This window comes from Kogia breviceps, chromosome 19, assembly GCF_026419965.1.
Source record: "Kogia breviceps isolate mKogBre1 chromosome 19, mKogBre1 haplotype 1, whole genome shotgun sequence".
Classification (NCBI taxonomy): Eukaryota; Metazoa; Chordata; class Mammalia; order Artiodactyla; family Physeteridae; genus Kogia; species Kogia breviceps.
In genome coordinates, this window is record NC_081328.1 from 35413021 (window position 1) to 35431203 (window position 18183).

At 49.6% G+C, this 18183-nt stretch overlaps 1 protein-coding gene across 1 annotated transcript in view; it reads left to right on the top strand.

Moving 5' to 3' along the window:
* TTLL6 (tubulin tyrosine ligase like 6) overlaps nt 1-18183 on the top strand; it is a 39574-nt gene that overhangs the window by 3001 nt on the left and 18390 nt on the right. Inside the window, 10 exon segments of the mRNA XM_059047071.2 lie at nt 4235-4445; nt 5316-5356; nt 6346-6464; nt 6602-6732; nt 8218-8374; nt 9153-9296; nt 9878-9963; nt 14675-14900; nt 16231-16406; nt 17710-17898. Of these exon segments, the coding sequence (XP_058903054.1) occupies nt 4235-4445; nt 5316-5356; nt 6346-6464; nt 6602-6732; nt 8218-8374; nt 9153-9296; nt 9878-9963; nt 14675-14900; nt 16231-16406; nt 17710-17898 (1480 nt within the window).

Sequence of the window (18183 nt, forward strand, 5' to 3'; positions counted from 1 at the left end):
CATGTTTCAGCCCTCTCATCTGTAATAGAGGGAAGAGAGTATCTGTGATATGGTATTATGAGGATGAGAGGAGACAGTATGTATATAAAGTGCTTTAGTATAGTTAATACTTGTTACTTGGTAAGTAGGTTGTAAATTGTATTTACTATTATAAGTGAATGAAACTAAGTGTTTTAAGTGTCTGCTATATGAAAGGATGCAAGGTCGATGCTTTAAAAAGTGTTTTTTATTTTTATTTTTTAATGCTCACAGCAACATTTCTATTATATAAATGGGAAAAAGAACCTTAGGTGAAACTAGTTCATGCATTTATTCATCCTTCCAGTCCATTCGTTCAAGAAGCATAGAAACCTCTGCTATGCGCCAGACACTGTGGTAGGAGCTGAGATTTAGACATAGCCTCTTCCATCAGGGAGTTCATGGTCCAGGGCCACACAGCTGAGAATGATAGGTAGCAATTAGTGAGCACCTACTATGTGCCAGGCACTGTTCTAAGCACATTGTATTAACTCAAATGAATTACCTCATTTAATTCCCATGGCTGGGGCAGACCATTTTACAGATGGGGAAACTAAGGCAGAGGGCTGTTATGATAAGTAAATTGCCTGAGGCCACACAACTAGGGAGTGGCGGAGCAGGGATTTAAATCCAGGCAGATAGACTCCAGAATCTTGAGTTCTTAGCCACCTCACTACAGCTGCCTCTTAGCAAGTGATTTAAAGCCACATCCCTGACTGCAGAGGCCCTTAAACTGGGATATAGATATAGTATCTCAGGATGCCAGCAGCAGCCCCCTTCCCTCTTCTGTATTCTCCTTAGCCTTGTCCTTTGAATCTGTGGCCCCACCTCTTTTGATTCCTCAAGGCTGCAAGACTGCTTCTGAACAAATTTTCAGGCAGGAGGGGAACCCCCCGGTTAGCAGGGAGTAGTTGCTGACACTGGGGAAGAGAAGTAGAGACGCACAGGTGGAGGATGGGTATGTCTGGGGTCGGGCGTGTCGCCTAAAGGAGAGAGAAGTGATCTGAGGCATATGAAAATGTTCCCTCTCTCTTAATGCTACTATATGGAAGATAATAGCACAGGGGTAGCTGTCACTTGGCTCCTGAATCAGAGAGACAATAGGGAAAGATAGGGACTGGGACAGGCTGGAAAATGGCTAAAGACGGAGCCATTGCTCGGCTCTAGTTGATTGCTGGCGTGAAGCGATGGGGACCTGCTTTTCCAAAAAGGAATGGAAATCTAGATTTTTATGAGAAATCTACATTTCCTAGTTATTGGCAGCTGTTTTTATGAGAAATCTACATTTCCTAGTCATTGGCAGCTGTTTTATGAGAAATCTACATTTCCTAGTTATTGGCAGCTGTTTTTATGAGAAATCTACATTTCCTAGTTATTGGCAGCTACTTCTATTTTTACAGCTATAACAACTACCACTACCACCGTGGCCCAGTAAACATTTCTGTAGGCTAGATTCAGGACGCAAGCCCTGGTAGGCAACTTTTGAGTGAGCCGTTCTCTTTCAGGGGTTGGAGAGAAGCCAGAAGGATTTAGCCTTGGGGATGAAACAGGAAGGAGAGGGCTGGGAGAAGAGAAAGCCCCCAAAGAGAAAGCAAAAATAGTTACACGTGGCCCTGACTGTTGTCTGTCATCTTGCACCTGTCCCGGGTGCCTTCCAAGAGGCTCTCGTGTCATAGGTAGCCTAGTTTACAGGGGAAGGCGGGCAAGACTGCCATGATGAACCAGCTCCTGCAGAGTATCAATACATGGGCTCCATCCCTTCCTTGCTTACGTGCCTGAGACGCACGAGAGGCACGTAAGGTCGCACGAGAGGTCGTGCGAGAGTAAACAGAATTTGACTGTTTTTTTGTTCTTCTCTTTGAGGCAGACAAATATAAGCAGCCACGACTTGTTTTTACCACTTGGGCAAGGATTCAAAAAAGGGCAAAGACAACTCACAACTCCAGAGGCCAAATTCAGGGTCAGTTTTCTCTCCTCAAGTTAACATTAACCTTTAGGTAAATGGAGCCACTCTTCCTTGAGGGCTTGGTAAACAGGAGCTGTTGTGGAGGCCACGGGAGGGGAGCTGGCCATTTACCTGGCAGGAAGGGAGCAGCCCAAGGTCAAGATTTCATGTACTGTAGTTCTCTTGAGCTTTGCCAAGAATGTGCCTGTTCGCTAAGAAAAACTGACTCACAAGGCCCAGGTTTCATCGTTAATTGTGCTGAGCACAACCCTCTCTCCCCCTGTTCCGGTGTCACCACAGAGGGCTTGGGTGTTAAGGGACAGCCCTCTTCAGCAAGAGAAACAAGTGGCAATCGCTGGCCATTAAAAAACTCTGCTCTCCCTCTGAGAAGTGGATACGAGCATTCAGTGAGATCGTATATGTGACAATTCTTTGGAAAGCCTAAAGAATAATGCCCATGTAAGGGTTTATTATGAAATTATTCATAGGTAGCCTCTGAGTTAGAGCCCCCTCCCCCATTCTAGCTTGAAAAAGAAGCAGAGAGAGGTGACGGGGTGTATTAATGTTAAAAAAAACCTTCCCGTAAGGTATAAAAGTTGTCTAGAATTAGCACGGTTGGGTACAGAGGGGAGGTGATTCCCAAGAGACTGTGTGACTGGTGAGCCTGCTATAATTGCACGTTGCTGGTGGTAGTCGAAATTGTTGGAATCCCTCTGGGAAATAACATGGTGATATAAATAAATAAATAAAATATCAGAGGCTACATAATTTTCATATTCATTAACTTAGTAATTCTAGTTCTGGATAAATATCTTAATAATATAATCCTAAAGAAATACAAGCTCTTCTGTACATGAAAGTGTGCATTTTAGAGCTAATTATGTAATAGCAAGATTGAAAGTAACTTACATGCCAATAATAGGGCAATGGTTGGTTAAATTCAGACACATTCCTTCAATGGGATATTATTACACAACCATTAAAAATTAGAACTATGTAAACTTTGCCACAACCAAAAGGATGGTTATGTTATGATAGTAAGTGGTCAAAAAGCAGGTACAAAATTGTTTATCTATTACGGTTACAATCATATAAGAATAATTATGCTTAGAATTTAGAATAAAAAAGAATACACAAAAGGGCCAAAGTTGCTATGTTAGCTACGGGTGATTTCCCACACTGCCCTTTTCTGAGCTTCCTCTAATGTTATAGTATTTCAATGATCATTATAATACATTATAATAAAGGTATTAGTAATATCTTTTTTCAAAGTCAAAGAGTTTGTGAGGAAAGAAAAGGGTAAGTAGCAAGAGGAGAGAGGGCCTGAAATAGTGAGGAGATTGGCGGGCTTTGGGGAGGTGAGGAGAGGAGGGGAAAGCACCAAAAATTTGGCTTTACGGTCATAGACGCCTCAGATGTGAAGAGGATATGAATCAGTCAGTTGGGCCTGGGAAGTTCTGGGTACCCCAAAGGCAGACTAAGCACATTCCTAAGGATTAGTGAAGCAGGGGCATTAAAAACCAGGTCAAAAAATTTGATATTTGAAATTTCAAGCAAACATCCTGGAAGTCATCATGGGGGTGGTGGGGGTGGGGGTGGAATGGGAACTTTGCTGGACTTCCTTGTAGGTATTTTACAATTTGGTCTTGCTTTTATTTTGAATTGGATGGTGAGGGAGACACTGTAGCCTCTTCTGTGGTTGAGGTCTCTGAAGGGCTGCATCTGGCCCCAGGCTTGAATCTTGTTCAACCAGCTACGAGACAGTCCCTCCCGCACCCAGGAGCGCCAGTTGTGTTTACTCTCAGGCCAGCAGATTGTGGGAGGGAGGTTTGGTGCAGAGCCCAAATAGTTAACAGACCTCCTCCAAGCACCTCATCTGCACCCACGTGGGCTAACTCCCTCAGCTAGGGAGGCTTAGGGCTTGGTTCTGAGGCTGTCTCCAGACACTCACTCACTTTAATAATAAGATTGTTTATGGCGTGGTGCCATGCATAGCATCTCAGCTTTGCTTCTGAAAACCCCAGGAGGGAAAAACCAAGGCCAGTGTTGGCTGAATGAGTCCCCAAGGTCATAGTCATGGCAAAAGGTGGAATCAGCTCCTTGCTGGAGCCTGCACCAGCTGTGGAGGTGGGGTGGCATTTTATAAACTGCAACCTGTTGTCTGGTCTCTGAGCGCTGGTCCACTGCCCACAAGAGCAAGGGAGGGGGTCCCCCTGCAGGTGGATCCGAGTAACTGCCACTCCATTTACCCTCTCTCCAGGGGAGGACCAGTGTTTCCCCAGAGCTTCCTCCAGGCAGGGGAGATGCTCCAGTGCCTGCTTTTGGAAGGAGAGGAAGGGACAGACTCAGAAGAGAGAGAGGACAGTTCCATAGAAGATTCAAAAGAAATCGTCACCCTGGCTTTTGTGAGAGAGAACACTGGGGCTCAAAATGGGCTTCAGAATGCCCAGCAGCAAGGCAAGAAGAAGAGGAAGAAAAAGAGGTTAGGACTGAAAGATGAGGAATGGGTATCCATGTTGGTAAGAGCAGGAGGGACCTGGAGTGGGGCGGGCCTCGGCTGCTAAGGAGTGGGTAAAGGAGAAACTGCGGAGTAAAAATCACACCACTTTTGGTTCATATAAAAAGAACCCACTTTTGATCATCTGTTTTATAGAATCAAATAATGGTGTGTAATATAAAACCATGCCTGTCCTAACCTTCATTCTATTTGTGTTTAGAATCCCTTTAAAAAGTTGTGTGGGGAGAGACAACTGATTTCCTTGTTTTAAGAAAGGACTTATTGTCCTGGGGATTTAGTACACTTTTAATGTAACAGAATCACGCTGACTTCTTAGGATCTGACTGCAGCTTCCACATTCTAGTTCTTATTTAATATTTTGCCATGCCTTGCTCCATTCTCAGGGGGGAGTAAATTACTCCTCAGACTGACTGATGCCTGAAAGCCTGTCTGCTTTCTAACTCACAGCTTCCCTTAATGGGGGGGCAAGAGGAGGGAGACCATGAAGTATTTTGGCCAAAAAAGATGTTCACTTCCTCTTCCTGATGGGCCACTGGAGTAAAAGGATTGAGGAGGCGATGATGTTACTATGAAGCTTCAAGCAAAATCAGCTGTAATCACAATACAGAATTTCTAGCTCGTGGGCAGAGTAACAGTCTTCTGAACCCATGTTTTCTGTCACTCTGCAACCCTAGGGATTTGTGTCCTCAGTAACGGGGATGGTCACACCAGGCTTAGTGTGGCCACTTAAGTATCAGGCAGCTCCATGTGGGACACAGTGTTTCTACGTGCAGTCCCTTGTTCTGGCATGTGTGTCTGTCTCTGTCTTGGTGCTTTCCCCTTTCTCTTTTCCAGATGATTGGTGATCAATCTATCCAGCTGCCGATATGAGAGTGGTGAGCATCTGCATTCAAGGCACCCACCATGGGGACCCACTGGATTTCCCCAAAGAGTTGGGAAGGCTCACTCATATATTCTGTTTTTTAGAAGGGTGATTTTTTTTAAAAAAAATCATTTATTTTATTTTTATTATTTATTTTCTGACTGCATTGGGTCTTTGCTGCTGCCCAGGCTTTCTCTATTTGCAGCGAGTGGGGGCTACTCTTTGTTGCGGTGCACAGGCTTCTCACTGCAATGGCTTCTCTTGTTGTGGAGCACGGGATCTACGCTCACGGCTTCTAGAGCGCAGGCTCAGTAGTTGTGGCACATGGGCTTAGTTGCTCCACGGCATGTGGGATCTTCTTGGACCAGGGCTTGAACCCGTGTCCCCTGCATTGGCAGGCGGATTCTTAACCACTGCACCACCAGGGAAGTCTGCTATTTTCATTTCGAATTTGGGTGCTTTAGTTTGGTCCCGACTCTCCTGGTCACCGCAGGCACTTCTTCCTTTCCAGGCTCTTGAAGGCATTTGAGTTTGTGTTGGAGTCAGCTCCCAGTTATTAAGATTAATAGGGACTGGGGAAGAAGGACGTGCTAGCATATAAATGGTTTTGAAATACACTGCATAGTTTTTTTCTGTCAATTTACCTTGCTAATTAAGCTTGGCTCTGGCCAACATTAAGGATTAGTTTATATCCCCTGAACATTCAGTGCTAGTGCTTGGAGGAAAGCCAGAGACCTACTTCCTGGCAAGGGTGAGTGAAACATTCACCCCAGAAAACCTTCTGTGGAGATCACTGGGCACAGGCTGTGTTCTCCAGGAGCTTTCCACTCTCCGTGTTCCTTTCTCGGCAATGGTGTGTCCAGATGGGGCAAGATGGCTTCCAGTCCCAAGGAGCCCAGTTGTCTGGCTTCAGTGTAAGGTCTAGAAACATAACCTCCCCACCACGTGCTCCTCCCCCGCTTCCCGGCTGACGGGCCTTTCTTTCTCCACCTGCCATGGCAGTGCGTAGGGCAGCCCAACAGTATGGGCTTCGAGAGGGAGGGGAAAACGACGACTGGACTCTCTACTGGACTGACTACTCGGTGTCGTTGGAGCGGGTGATGGAAATAAAAAGTTACCAGGTATCTGGGTCAGAGCTGGTCCTCTGTGTGAGCGTGGCATCTACCCCGTGGAGCCCCAGTCTTATGACTGTCCCCAAGGGGAGCTCATGGGTACTCCCATGGGCCCCCCTGTTCACGACTTCCGGCTTCCTTTGCAGAAAATCAATCACTTCCCAGGGATGACTGAAATCTGCCGCAAGGACTTGCTGGCCAGGAATATGAGCCGCATGTTAAAGATATTCCCAAAAGATTTCCACTTTTTCCCTAGGACCTGGTGTCTTCCTGCTGAGTGAGTGCCCACCTGCGCCCCTTTCTCCACTCCCCACCGCCAGTTTACATTTTCCTCCCCCCCCCTCCCCGATTCCCTGGTTGCTACTTTCCCTTCCCATAGGGTCTCCCATCTGTCTCTCCTCTTCAGGAAGAGAAGGAATAAAGAGTGTGTCCAAGGTTGAGAAAACACAAGGCTCTGCCTATAAAATTAGATGACATTTAGGGGCTCTGTGCCTTGGAGCCTGTGCCTGCAGTTGGGATGAGAATTTGTTCTGACCTTGAAAGCTGTTGATTTTGAACTTGTTCCAGCCTTTTCACTGTGCAGTCTCTGAATTTTTAAGGCCCTCGAGCATTTCTGGAGGGAGTGAGGTAACGGTTAGCACCCAGGTTAGGAGCAGGGAGGGACACCTGACCTCTGACCCATGGCAGTGCCGTGGATGGCAGTCAGCCTTTTCCCATCTCTGGTCTCACTATATCCATCTGGAAAATGGACATCCATTCCTGGTATATAAAATACTCTGGACCACACCACGAGAAGCAGGAGGAATGTGAGATGACGTGAGCATCTGGTGTTTGGGATGAGGTGGGGGAGTAGAGGAGCATTGCCAGCAGAATTATACTTACTCACAAAGGCCCCCCAGGATTCCCACTCTCCCGTCTCCCCCCAGTGCTTTCCCAAACCAAGAGCCTCAGGGTTCCCAGCCTTTCCTAGCTTGTCTGGAACAATTTGAAGAGCTTAGCAGCAACTTCAAAGAAAATGTGTTTGCCATTGGGCTGACAGGCGCCTCCAGATTTCATGGCCACTGAGGGACATTGCAGTCATGTGACTTCTCCAGTGGTGACGATGCTCCTTTGAGTTAAAATGCAAAACAAGAAGTATAGCAAGGCTGAGATTTATAATGCTTTAAGTTGGTTTCTTTCTTCTGAATATACTTTCTTCAACTACGTTCAAAGATAGTATCTGCCCTCTCAACACTCTAGCTGGAGTGGAGGTGTTACAGAGGAAAAGCTGAAGCCCAGAGCAGGGGAAGAGACTGATGGATCCAAGGTCACATCATTTGTCAGGGCCTGAGTGAGATTCAGAACTTCACACCTCTTACCTGCAAACTCAGAAAGCTGACCCGCTTGGATCACGGTTACCTTTGTGGGGTGTGCGGCGTGGAGCAGCGCTTTGCCTGCATCATGTCGCGTGTGAGATAGCTGTCATTGTCCTCATTGTGTAGATGATGGAATTGAGGCTTAGAGAGGTCAAGTCCTGGTAAAGGGCTACACCGCTGGTGAGTGCTGTTGCCGGGGTTTAAATCCAGGTCTGAATTCCCTCCAGAGCCCATCCTCTGTCCGCTGTGTGTGCTCGACTGTCTCTTCTATAACCAGATCTCTGGGCGTCTGTCTGTCAACTCCCGGGCTTTTGTCACTTTTTTCTTTTTTTAAAATAAAGAGCTAGGCTTCATTTTCAGTGATCCCCCCGCTAAAGGTGTACCTCATTCTCTTCCTGCTCTGGTAGCTGGGGAGATTTGCAGAACTACAGCAGGTCAAGAAAAAATAAGACGTACATCTGTAAGCCGGATTCGGGCTGCCAGGGGAGAGGTATATTCATCACCCGGACAGTGAAAGAAATCAAACCAGGGGAGGATATGATCTGTCAACTCTATATCTCAAAGGTACTTCCTCATCGTGATTATTTATTTATCATCCACGGCAACCTCAGGCTGTAGCTCCACTGGACCAGTTGTGAAAAGAGGGAAGGGAGGGTGGGGTGGGGGTGAAGCCAAGTCCTGCCTTGGACTTGGTTGGACCAAGCCTTCTGACCAGAGATGTGACATGTGCCTGGGCCAGAGCGCCCTTGCCCTTGCACTCTTGTCGATTGGTCTGGCGCTGCCAGGCTGGCCCCTTGCCTCTAACAGACGGCAGCTGGGAGAACCCCTTGGGTCTGTGGAGGCCCCACCTCCTTTGGGAGAGGAGGAGGAGCCCTGGAGAGAGCATGGTAACCAGCTGTCCATGACTGGAGGTATAGCCCTTTTTTACAGGGAGAGAGCCTTCTAGAAGGTGCATAGGAGACCTGGCTTTCATCGCAGTCAATACTGCAATTGCAGGGAGAACTCCGGCAGAAGTGCGACAGTAGCAAGCCCTGAGTGGTGACAACCTGTCCTTCATCACAGGACTTTTTCATGTTATTTTGTCTTGTTGCCAGGAAAGCTCTTGGAAGTGGTTACTCATGCCATTTGACAGAAGAGGAAACTGAGTCCTGGTGTGGTTAGTGACTTCCACAAGGTCACATGGCCTAAATCCCCTTGTCCCCCTCCCCAACCCTAGCCCAGCCTGGCCTCTGTAACGCAGGTAACACTGGAGCTGAAGCCACGAAAACAAGACAGGGCGCTGATGGGCTTCAAGTCTGGGTTTCTCCTCTGACACCGTGTGGCTTCTGTTCTCTCCTCCCAGCCTTTTATCATCGACGGGCTCAAGTTTGACCTGCGGATTTACGTGCTCATGACGTCCTGTGACCCTCTCAGGATTTTTGTGTACAATGAAGGACTGGCACGCTTCGCCACCACTTCCTACTCCCACCCCTGCCCAGACAACCTGGTGAGCTCGGGGACACGCCGCCTCCCCTCCTCTCTTAGCTGGTAAAAAATCCTAGTTACACCTACATTCTCAAGGCATGGTGGATGTGGCTGTCACTTGCTGAACTGTGGTTTACTATGTGCCAGGGTGTATCTGTTCTTTCATTTAGCCCTCCCAAGAGCCCTCAGAGATAGGGATTATCGTCTCCAGTTTACAGATAAGGAAATTAAAATCCAGTTATAAGGGACTTGTCCAAAGTCACAGAGCTAGGAAGAGGTGAGGTGGGGACTCGTGGCCTGACTGCAAAGCCACAATTCTGTGGTGCTCAAGGAAAGAAGGGTGTGGGCAAGCCCCCAGCCCTCCCCCAACACCCCCAGGCCCTCAGCAGAGTGCCACCCAACCTCAGGAGGAGTGGGAGTTTCTTATGCTCCAGGCTGTAGGATACCCCTTCTTACTTCCTCTGCTTTGCCAGCATAAGTAAGCCCTAAGACGCCCCCTTTCTTTTCCATCTCTTTAAGCCCCAGGGGTCATGGAAGGGCACAGAGAGGAAGTGGAAGGCTGCCCTTCCTCCTGACCCCACAGACTTGTGTCTCTTTCCCCAGGACGATATCTGCATGCACCTGACTAATTATTCCGTTAATAAGCACAGTTCCAATTTCCTTCGAGATGCCCACTCTGGCAGCAAGAGGTAAGGAAGCGGCTTCCCTTCCCTTTTCTTTTCCTGCTGGGCTCCGAGCTGCTCTCTGAGATTCTATCCAAACCCTGGCAGTCCCCATCAGTGTTTCCATCTTGGGTCACATGGTGTCAGAAAATATTTCTTTGCCTCTAAGCCCGGAACAGACTCCTTAGTCTCTGCCCTCTGGCTGTTAATCATTAAAAGAAGGCCACATCATAAACCCTAGGAGGTTGGGAGGAGGAGAGATAAACACAAACTGTTTCCCCAGCAGGATACACACACACACACACACACACACACACACACACACACACACACACACACACACACACACACACACACCACAAAACATACTCTTATTACAGTTGGCCCTTCTGACATTTCTAGACCAACAGATATTTATCGATTGCTGGTCTGACACCAGAGAAGGACCTGCCAGGCCTGTGGTTCCCTGGGGTGTTGCTGAGATTCTCAAGTGATGTGTCACGATGCCGCTGCTCTTTCTCTTGCATCAGACTTAAAGGACTGATAAACAGGCAGTCTGTTTGGCTTCAGAGCATCAGAGAAGCACAGGAAATTTCATGACTCCCTTGGTAGCAGAGTTCCAAAAAGCAAATGGAAAATCACTAGGTTAAGCCTGCTGGAAGGGGACGTGTTGGGCTGGCAGGAGGCGATCACCCCCTTGTCGGAGGGCGCTGGCCACCTGACTTTGCCCACAGCTCCCCTACTTCCTCTTTGCCCACCTGGTCTGCGGGCACCCTCTGACCTCCTGCACGGTTGCATGTTCAACATTGGGGCTCGGTGAGGCCCGGCTTCCAGTCCCCTCTCTGACCCTCGCCAGCTGAGTCAGCTGGAGCAAGTCCCTTCACCTCTCTGAGCTTCCATTTCTTGGTCTGTAGGATAGGGCAATGAGACGCCCTGCCCTGCCCACCTCGTAGGGTCACTCTGAAACTCAAGTGACCTGTGACAGAGCACGGATATTGCTTGTAGTTACTGTGATTTCTCCTTCATCTAAAGGCATGTCATCAAAGGGCCCTAATCTCCCTCCTCTTATGAGAATGGACACCCCACTGACAGGCTTTGGGCCCTCAGGCTGTGATGGGGGGTGTTATGTGGTGCCAGGGCTAAGGTGAGGGTGTGGAGTATTGTTCTGCTACCCTAATGCCCCCTCTCTGCTTCCCCTCCCTTCTCCTCGCCTCACTCGCCTGGGCCTGGCCTCATCCCTCAGTTCTCCTCCATTCCCCATCTCTGCTGGAGTGGCTGCCCCGCCTTCCCCTGCCCCTGCAGCACCCCCCACCTGTCCCCCTGCAGTGCTCCAGGCCCACCTCTCCTCAGCTGCACCTGGATGTCTCCCCGTTGCTTCCAGCTCAGCATTTCTCAATGTCACGTGTTCTCTCACATCACTTCCACCTCAGCAGTCCAAGCTTCTCCCTCTCTAACTTCTAACCCACAGGACTGGAGAGTTTGGTGTCATCTTAGATGTTTCCTTTTCCAGCACGTCATTGAATTCTGAAGTTTCCTCCTTCAGATGTCCCTCCGTGCCTTCCTTTCCACCAGACTTAGCTTCAGCCTCATCCTTGACAGCTGCACGGCCTCCTCACTCTTCTTAGCTCCAGCCACCTCTGCTTAACCTTTCTGTACCTCCGATTTCTCCTCTCTAAAATGACGCAATAAGGAATTCCCAGGCAGTCCAGTGGTTAGGACTCTGCAATTCCACTGCAGGGGGCCTGGGTTTGATCCCTGGTCAGGGAGCTAAGATCCCGCAAGCCGCACGGCGCAGCCCAAAAATAAATAAATAAATAAAATGACGCAATAAACATGAATCCTGGGTGGCCAGCCTCACAAATACGCCGTAAGGACCTATTGAGATGATGTGTATGAATAGGCCTCAAAAACAATACCCCCTATGCAAGTGGGTGCTGTTATTATTACACATTCTGTATATTCATTACTTCTGCTCTCAGGTAACCAGTGTGGCTCCCAGGTGCCTAGAGCATCCATTTCAAACTCCTCTGCTTGCTGTATGCTTTGACCAGACCCCATTTCCCACTATTATTATTACTACATTAATAGTTACCATTTTATTTGTTGAGCGCTTCCTGTCTGCCAGGCACATCTCTAAGAAATTTACATTCCTCAACCTATTTAATCCTCATAACAACACTATAAAGTTGGCGTGATTATGATCACCCTGATTTTGCATATTGGGGAACAGGTGTAAAAAAGGTTAAGAAACTTGCCCGAGATCACACAGCTAGGAAGTGGCAGAGCTGGAATTAACTCTGGAGTCTGTGCGTGCTGTTCTCCCAGGGTACTCTTTTTTTTCTTTTTTTTGCGGTATGTGGGTCTCTCACTGTTGTGGCCTCTCCCGTTGCGGAGCACAGGCTCCGGACGCGCAGGCTCATTGGCCATGGCTCACGGGTCCAGCTGCTCCGCGGCATGTGGGATCTTCCCGGACCGGGGCACGAACCCGTGTCCCCTGCATCAGCAGGCGGACTCTCAACCACTGCGCCACCTCCCAGGATACTCTTTTGCTCATTTTTGATACAGAGGCCTTGCTCATTCCCACCTCTCTGCCTTTGCTCAGCTCCAACTGAAAACATGGGAGAACATCCTTGAAGGCCCTTTTGTCAAACTAAGCTTCCATGTTGCCTTCTCTGACCTGGTTCTAGGTGCTGGTTCAGCCATATAACCACTTTAGTGTGGGTGAAACCCATCTTCTCGGTGGGCCTCTGATTCCTCACCTGTCAGATGAGAGGATTGGCTTCCATCTCTAAGGACAAGCCTATGGAATCCGAGTCTAACCACCCCCAGTAACCTCTCTATCTCTGGACTCCCACCACCCTCACGGTCAGCATCAGCTGTAGCCTGTAATGTCTCTGTGCTTGGGGCACATGTTTTCCTTGTGTCCCCAATTGTACTTAAGTTCCTTGATGGTTGGAATGGTGCCCTGGCCTTCTAGGTGCCTCCCATGTTGTGGGGCAGAGTCCTTTCCTTTTCTCCCTCCTGTTTGCTTTCACCTTTCCTCATCTTCCTCTTCCCCATCTTTTGAGACAATCTGTTTCTCCTACTAGTCCCTCCCCTACCTCAAATTCCCCCCTCCCCAGCCTGAGGCCAGCTGTACCGGCAGTAAAATCCCCACCAGGCTGCAAACTCAGTAGGAACAATGAAGAAGAAGAAAAACTGGAAACCTGGCAGGCCTCTGGGGCAGAGACCGTGTCCTCTTCGTCTTTCAGGGTGCCTGGCACATAGCTGGTGTGTTAAATTGAATGGACTAGCCACTGGATGTTATGAAATTGCACAATTAAGTGTATTCATTGTGATGTGCCTGAGTCATCAAGAAGAGGTTATGTTATGATTCATAACATCTGTTATAAGAAGGTAGAGGAGTGTATAATCTACTTTGGGAAAATTTATTTCCCAGTTAGGCAAATTAAACACTTTTTGTTTTTTGCACTTGAAAGGGTTGGTTTCAAGTGATCTGGAAAATTCATGTACGTGCAACACTCCATCCTTGACAATGGCAGGTAGAAGAGGTGTGCCTCGATATTGAGTGGCCTGTTTATCTGTCGTGATATAAATGCATCTTTGGTTGTCTCATGTGTGTGCTGACTCCTCAAATGGTCCTTAGGCTTCCCACAAGAGAGGTGCTGGTTTCTTGGGATCCCCTCACTGCATGAGTTTTGCACACACAGCAGGCCCTTAGCAAATGTGCATTGGCTCCATTGACGGGAGTCCACCTAGCTCTTTGGATGGCCCGGGTAAGCCGTGTTTCCTGTCTTCTCATTCTTCTCTTTGCTCTTCATTCCCCTGCATCGCCCGTATTTCCTCCTCCAATATTTCCACTTCCCACTTTGGCTCTCGGTGCACGCATGTGTGCTTGTGAGGGTGTGAGTGTCTGTCCCCGCCATTGCCTTTTGGACCTGTCAGATTCGCCCTGTCTCTGTACTGCCCAGCTCAGAGCTGACTGGAGCATTTCCTCAGATGTTTCCTCACAAACCTCTCCGCATGGGGTAGATATCCTCTGACTTCTGTGATAGGGTGACCAGTCATCTAGGTTTGCCTGTGACTGAGGGGTTTCTTGGGATGTGGGACTTTCAGCTCTAAAATCAGACTGTCTGGTTTGCCCTGGGACAGCTGGTAACCCTATCTGTGGAGATGCCCTGGGGTTTCCTTTTGCCTCTGGTCAGCCCTTTAGGAGGTTAACAATGAACAAAATGAACAAAATTTCTGTGTCTTTAGCATCCCCAGAATCCCCCTCAGGTAGCTGAGTTGGAACCCAGGTATTGGTGGCCTTAAAAGGCTCCTTAAGTGCTTCTAATGAACACCACAGGCTGAGAAACCATTACCACCAAAGCAAAACCATGATGTAGGGTGTTTTTTTAAAAAATTTTTTTATTCATCCATTCAGCTTTCACCTGGGATACTGAATCCCTGCCCCAGCCTACAGGTGCTTTCTATGTTACAGTGAAAGTGCCCAGGCCAGGGCTTACATGTCAGTATATCTTTGCCCACTCCAGGACTGTGGAGGCTTGAGGAGTATGGCCCTGTGGCTCCTGCAAGGTCCTCCTGAGCCGACACAGCCGACACCCTGGCTCCTGGGTGTCCCTCCCCACTGGCTTTGGGGCCTTATCTTCTCCAGAAGTTTCTGGTTTCCAGCATGCCATGGCCTTAGAGACCAGAGGTGGGCTGCCCTGCCTCATGGCCTGTGGTTCCCTTCCAGGAAGCTCTCTACCTTCAACGTGTACATGGAGAGCCACGGCTACAACGTGGGGCAGATCTGGAGAGATATCGAGGACATCATCATCAAGACGCTCATCTCGGCTCACCCCATCATCAAGCATAACTACCACACCTGCTTCCCCAATCACACACTCAACAGCGCCTGCTTTGAAATCCTGGGCTTCGACATTTTGCTGGATCACAATCTCAAGCCCTGGCTGCTGGAGGTGCGGGCTTGGGGCGAGGGGTGAAACTGGCGCCTGTTACCAGGGTCAGCCAGCCGGGCCCATCCTTCCGCCCTCCTGTTCAGCCAGGATGTTGTAATCCACTTTCCAAGCCACTGCCCCCCTCCAGGCGCTTGCTGCCTGGGGCTTCTCCCTTTGCTGACAAGTGGCCACCAGAGGGAGGTAGACGGCCGGGAATTAGAGAATTCCTTGTGCCTTCTTGAGGTCCACCCAGACTTAGAAGCTCTGATTTCAGGCCCAGAGTGATTCTAAAGACAGCTCTACCTTTCATAACAGAGTCATCTCCCAGACAGGGGTGGTTCTTCACCAAAGCTGGGTGGAACGTGTTCAAGATCAGACAGGAGCCGCCAGGCTTGGTTCTCAGGGACCTGGACCACTCAGTTCCAAGCACCAACGGAGAGCGGCCCGGTGTCTGTGGGCATGGGAATGGGTGGGGAGCCACTCAGCGAGTTTCTTGCCTCCCCCAGACCTATGGGGTGGTGGGAAGAGGAGGAAGAGAAGCTCCTGGGTGGCCTCCTCTCTTCCCGATTGGACCTGTGCAAGCAACCCTCTCCCGTGGCCATTCAGGGTGCACGCCGGGAGTCGGGGTGGGAGTGGGGCTGCGGTACAAGTCAGAGGTGATGGTGACAGCTGCCAGTGACACAGCGTCAGCCCTCAGAGCGCAAGACCCAGATTTACAGATCAGATTCCCGGGGCCTTGCCTTTCCTCCCTTCCCAGCCCTTATTCCCAAGTGTGGGTGGGAAGGAGAATATGGCCGTGTGGAGCTGTCACCCGAAGAGCAGAGTAAGCCACCAGGAGCAGGTCAGAAACTGCTGGAAACCTTCAAATGTCACACAGTGCCTCTGAACAACACAGACCCTTCTGTGGGCAGAAATGAGTCCTCTCTGTCCTCCCACCAGTCTCCCCGTCAACCCCGGTCAGGATCCCAAATGCATCACTCCTTTCCCCTCCCCACCTCCCAGCCTGGCCCTTTGGACTGTCCCCTCGCATCTGCTCTCTGGGAGGCACAGTGCACGGGACGGGGCACACGCACACCAGGTGCAGGGGAAACCAAAGACAGGCCCCCCACCCCCTGCCATGCTTCTCAGGAAGACAGGACTAAAATGAAAGCTAGTTAAACTGGAGGGGTTCTGCTTCCTCCTTTCTTCACTGTGGCTCCAGTCGAGACCCTCTCTCCCTCTCCTTTCCACTCATCTTGGTAGCCAGGGCCCCGACCGAGGTGGGCTCGGGTGGTTCCCTGGAGGGGCCGTTTTGCCTCACGCCCTGCTTGCAGCCTGCCCAGCCTCCCCAGCTGCCGTGTTGCCCTCACAGGTCAACCACTCTCCGAGCTTCTCCACTGACTCCTGGTTGGATAAAGAGGTGAAGGACAGTCTGCTGTATGACACTTTGGTCCTGATCAACCTGAGGAGCTGTGACAAGAAGAAAGTCTTGGAGGAGGAGAGACAACGGGTGCGGCTCCTGCAGCAGTGTCGTTCTCGGGAGACCAGGTACAGTAATGGGTCAATTCTAACAAATGATAATCCTATTTGGAAAATTAATATATATTGGCAGGATGTGGCAGTTAGAACAGTTTTACTGTGGCTATTCCTTTGTTCCTAAAAATAGGAGATTAAGTTATAGACATAAATACCTGTGATGGATATGAGTTTATTAACATCATATGAAGATCCAGGGATTACCAATTCAAAAGTAAAACCATTTATCTATACAAAAAGGAAGATTTGTCCATCCTCCCCTTGCCACTGTGTTGGCGGGAGCCTGTGTCGCCCTGCTCCCTGCTGGGTAGCATTTGCCTTTTAACAGAGGCCTTCCTCTGTAGAGTGAGAAGGAAGAGCCGGAGGCCGCTCAAGGAGATGGCTTTGTTGCTTTTCAGATCCCACGGTGGCCTGCTGTCCTCCGCATGAGCAGAGCCAGGTTGATCCTTCGGGACTGAGCTTCTGGAACCGGGGCATGGCATCTCTGTTTGGATGGCACTGTGTTTTTCAGAGCGTGTTCATGTGCGCTGTGTTCCCTGGAAGGGGGATGGGTAGGTGGTAGCATGGGGTATTGTCTGGTCCTGTTTTTGGAGCTAAGGAGACCAAGACTCTGGAAGGGGAACTGCCTTGTACAGGTCACCTCGCTGGTAAGTGGCAGGTCTGGGACACAGAGCCCGCTGGGTGGGCTGCCTTCTATTAAACTCCTGGAGAAGGAGGCAGCGTCAGCTAAGGGGTGGCCAGGGCCCTCCTCTGGATCAGTCTCCTCGTCATGACTTGGCCCTGGGTGGCTCAGGGGCTCCTGGTTTCCCTGCTGTAAAAGGGGCTTATCGTTCCTCCCTCCCTGACCTCCACCTCCCCGGGGGGCTGTGAGGAAGAATGAGATCATCACAGTTCATAAAAGCTCATCAAGCTCATCCATGAAGCCCTCAAATTTAGCAAAACACAAGCTGCCAGTTCGCCAGAGAAGGGTAGCAGGGGTCGTGATTGGGAAGATGGCGACAGTCTGCCTCGTCAGAACAAAACCAAGAGGGAAATAGGCTCTACTTGTAACGGGAGAGAATTTGGTGAGCTGTCCGGAAGACTGTTCCAACCAGCTCTCAGTGCACTATGACACTTGCTGTCCCGGGAGGGCTAGAATCTCCTTTCAGGGAAACGTTCACGCGTTCATTTATTTAGGAAATGCTGACAGACCACTGTTGCGTGCGAGGCCTCCATCTGGCCCTAGATGACATCTGTGTCCTTGGAAAGGCCATGTCCTCTCCAAGCTTGGTCCCAGGAAACCCCAACTGCAGCCCTGTGTTCTGCTTCCCAACAGGAAGGAGGAAGTCAAGGGCTTTCAGGCCGTGCTTCTAGAGAAAACTGAGAAGTATGAAAAGGAAAACTGTGGAGGCTTCCGCCTGATTTATCCCAGTGTGAATTCAGACAAGTATGAGAAGTTTTTCCAGGACAACAACTCCCTCTTCCAGAATACAGTTGCCTCCAGGGCTCGGGAGGTGTATGCCCGGTAGGAAGGCTCCTGGGGCTAGGGGAGCAGGGTGTTGGGGGAAGAGGGGTTTGCTTGACCTGCGGGGTAACCTTGGGGCAGTCTTGAAGTTGCTTTGGTCTCGCAAGGACCAGGAATCGTAAGATTCTTTGGTGTGGGATGTTGTTAAGTGGATATGAGGCTGTTTCTAGAAACTCACCCATGAGACAGGCACCCCCACCCCACTCCAGAATGCCCAGCCCCTCAGGGCTGCCTCCTGGATTCATGCAGGTGTCAAATCTAAGGGCCGGAAGGGACTCATCCCAT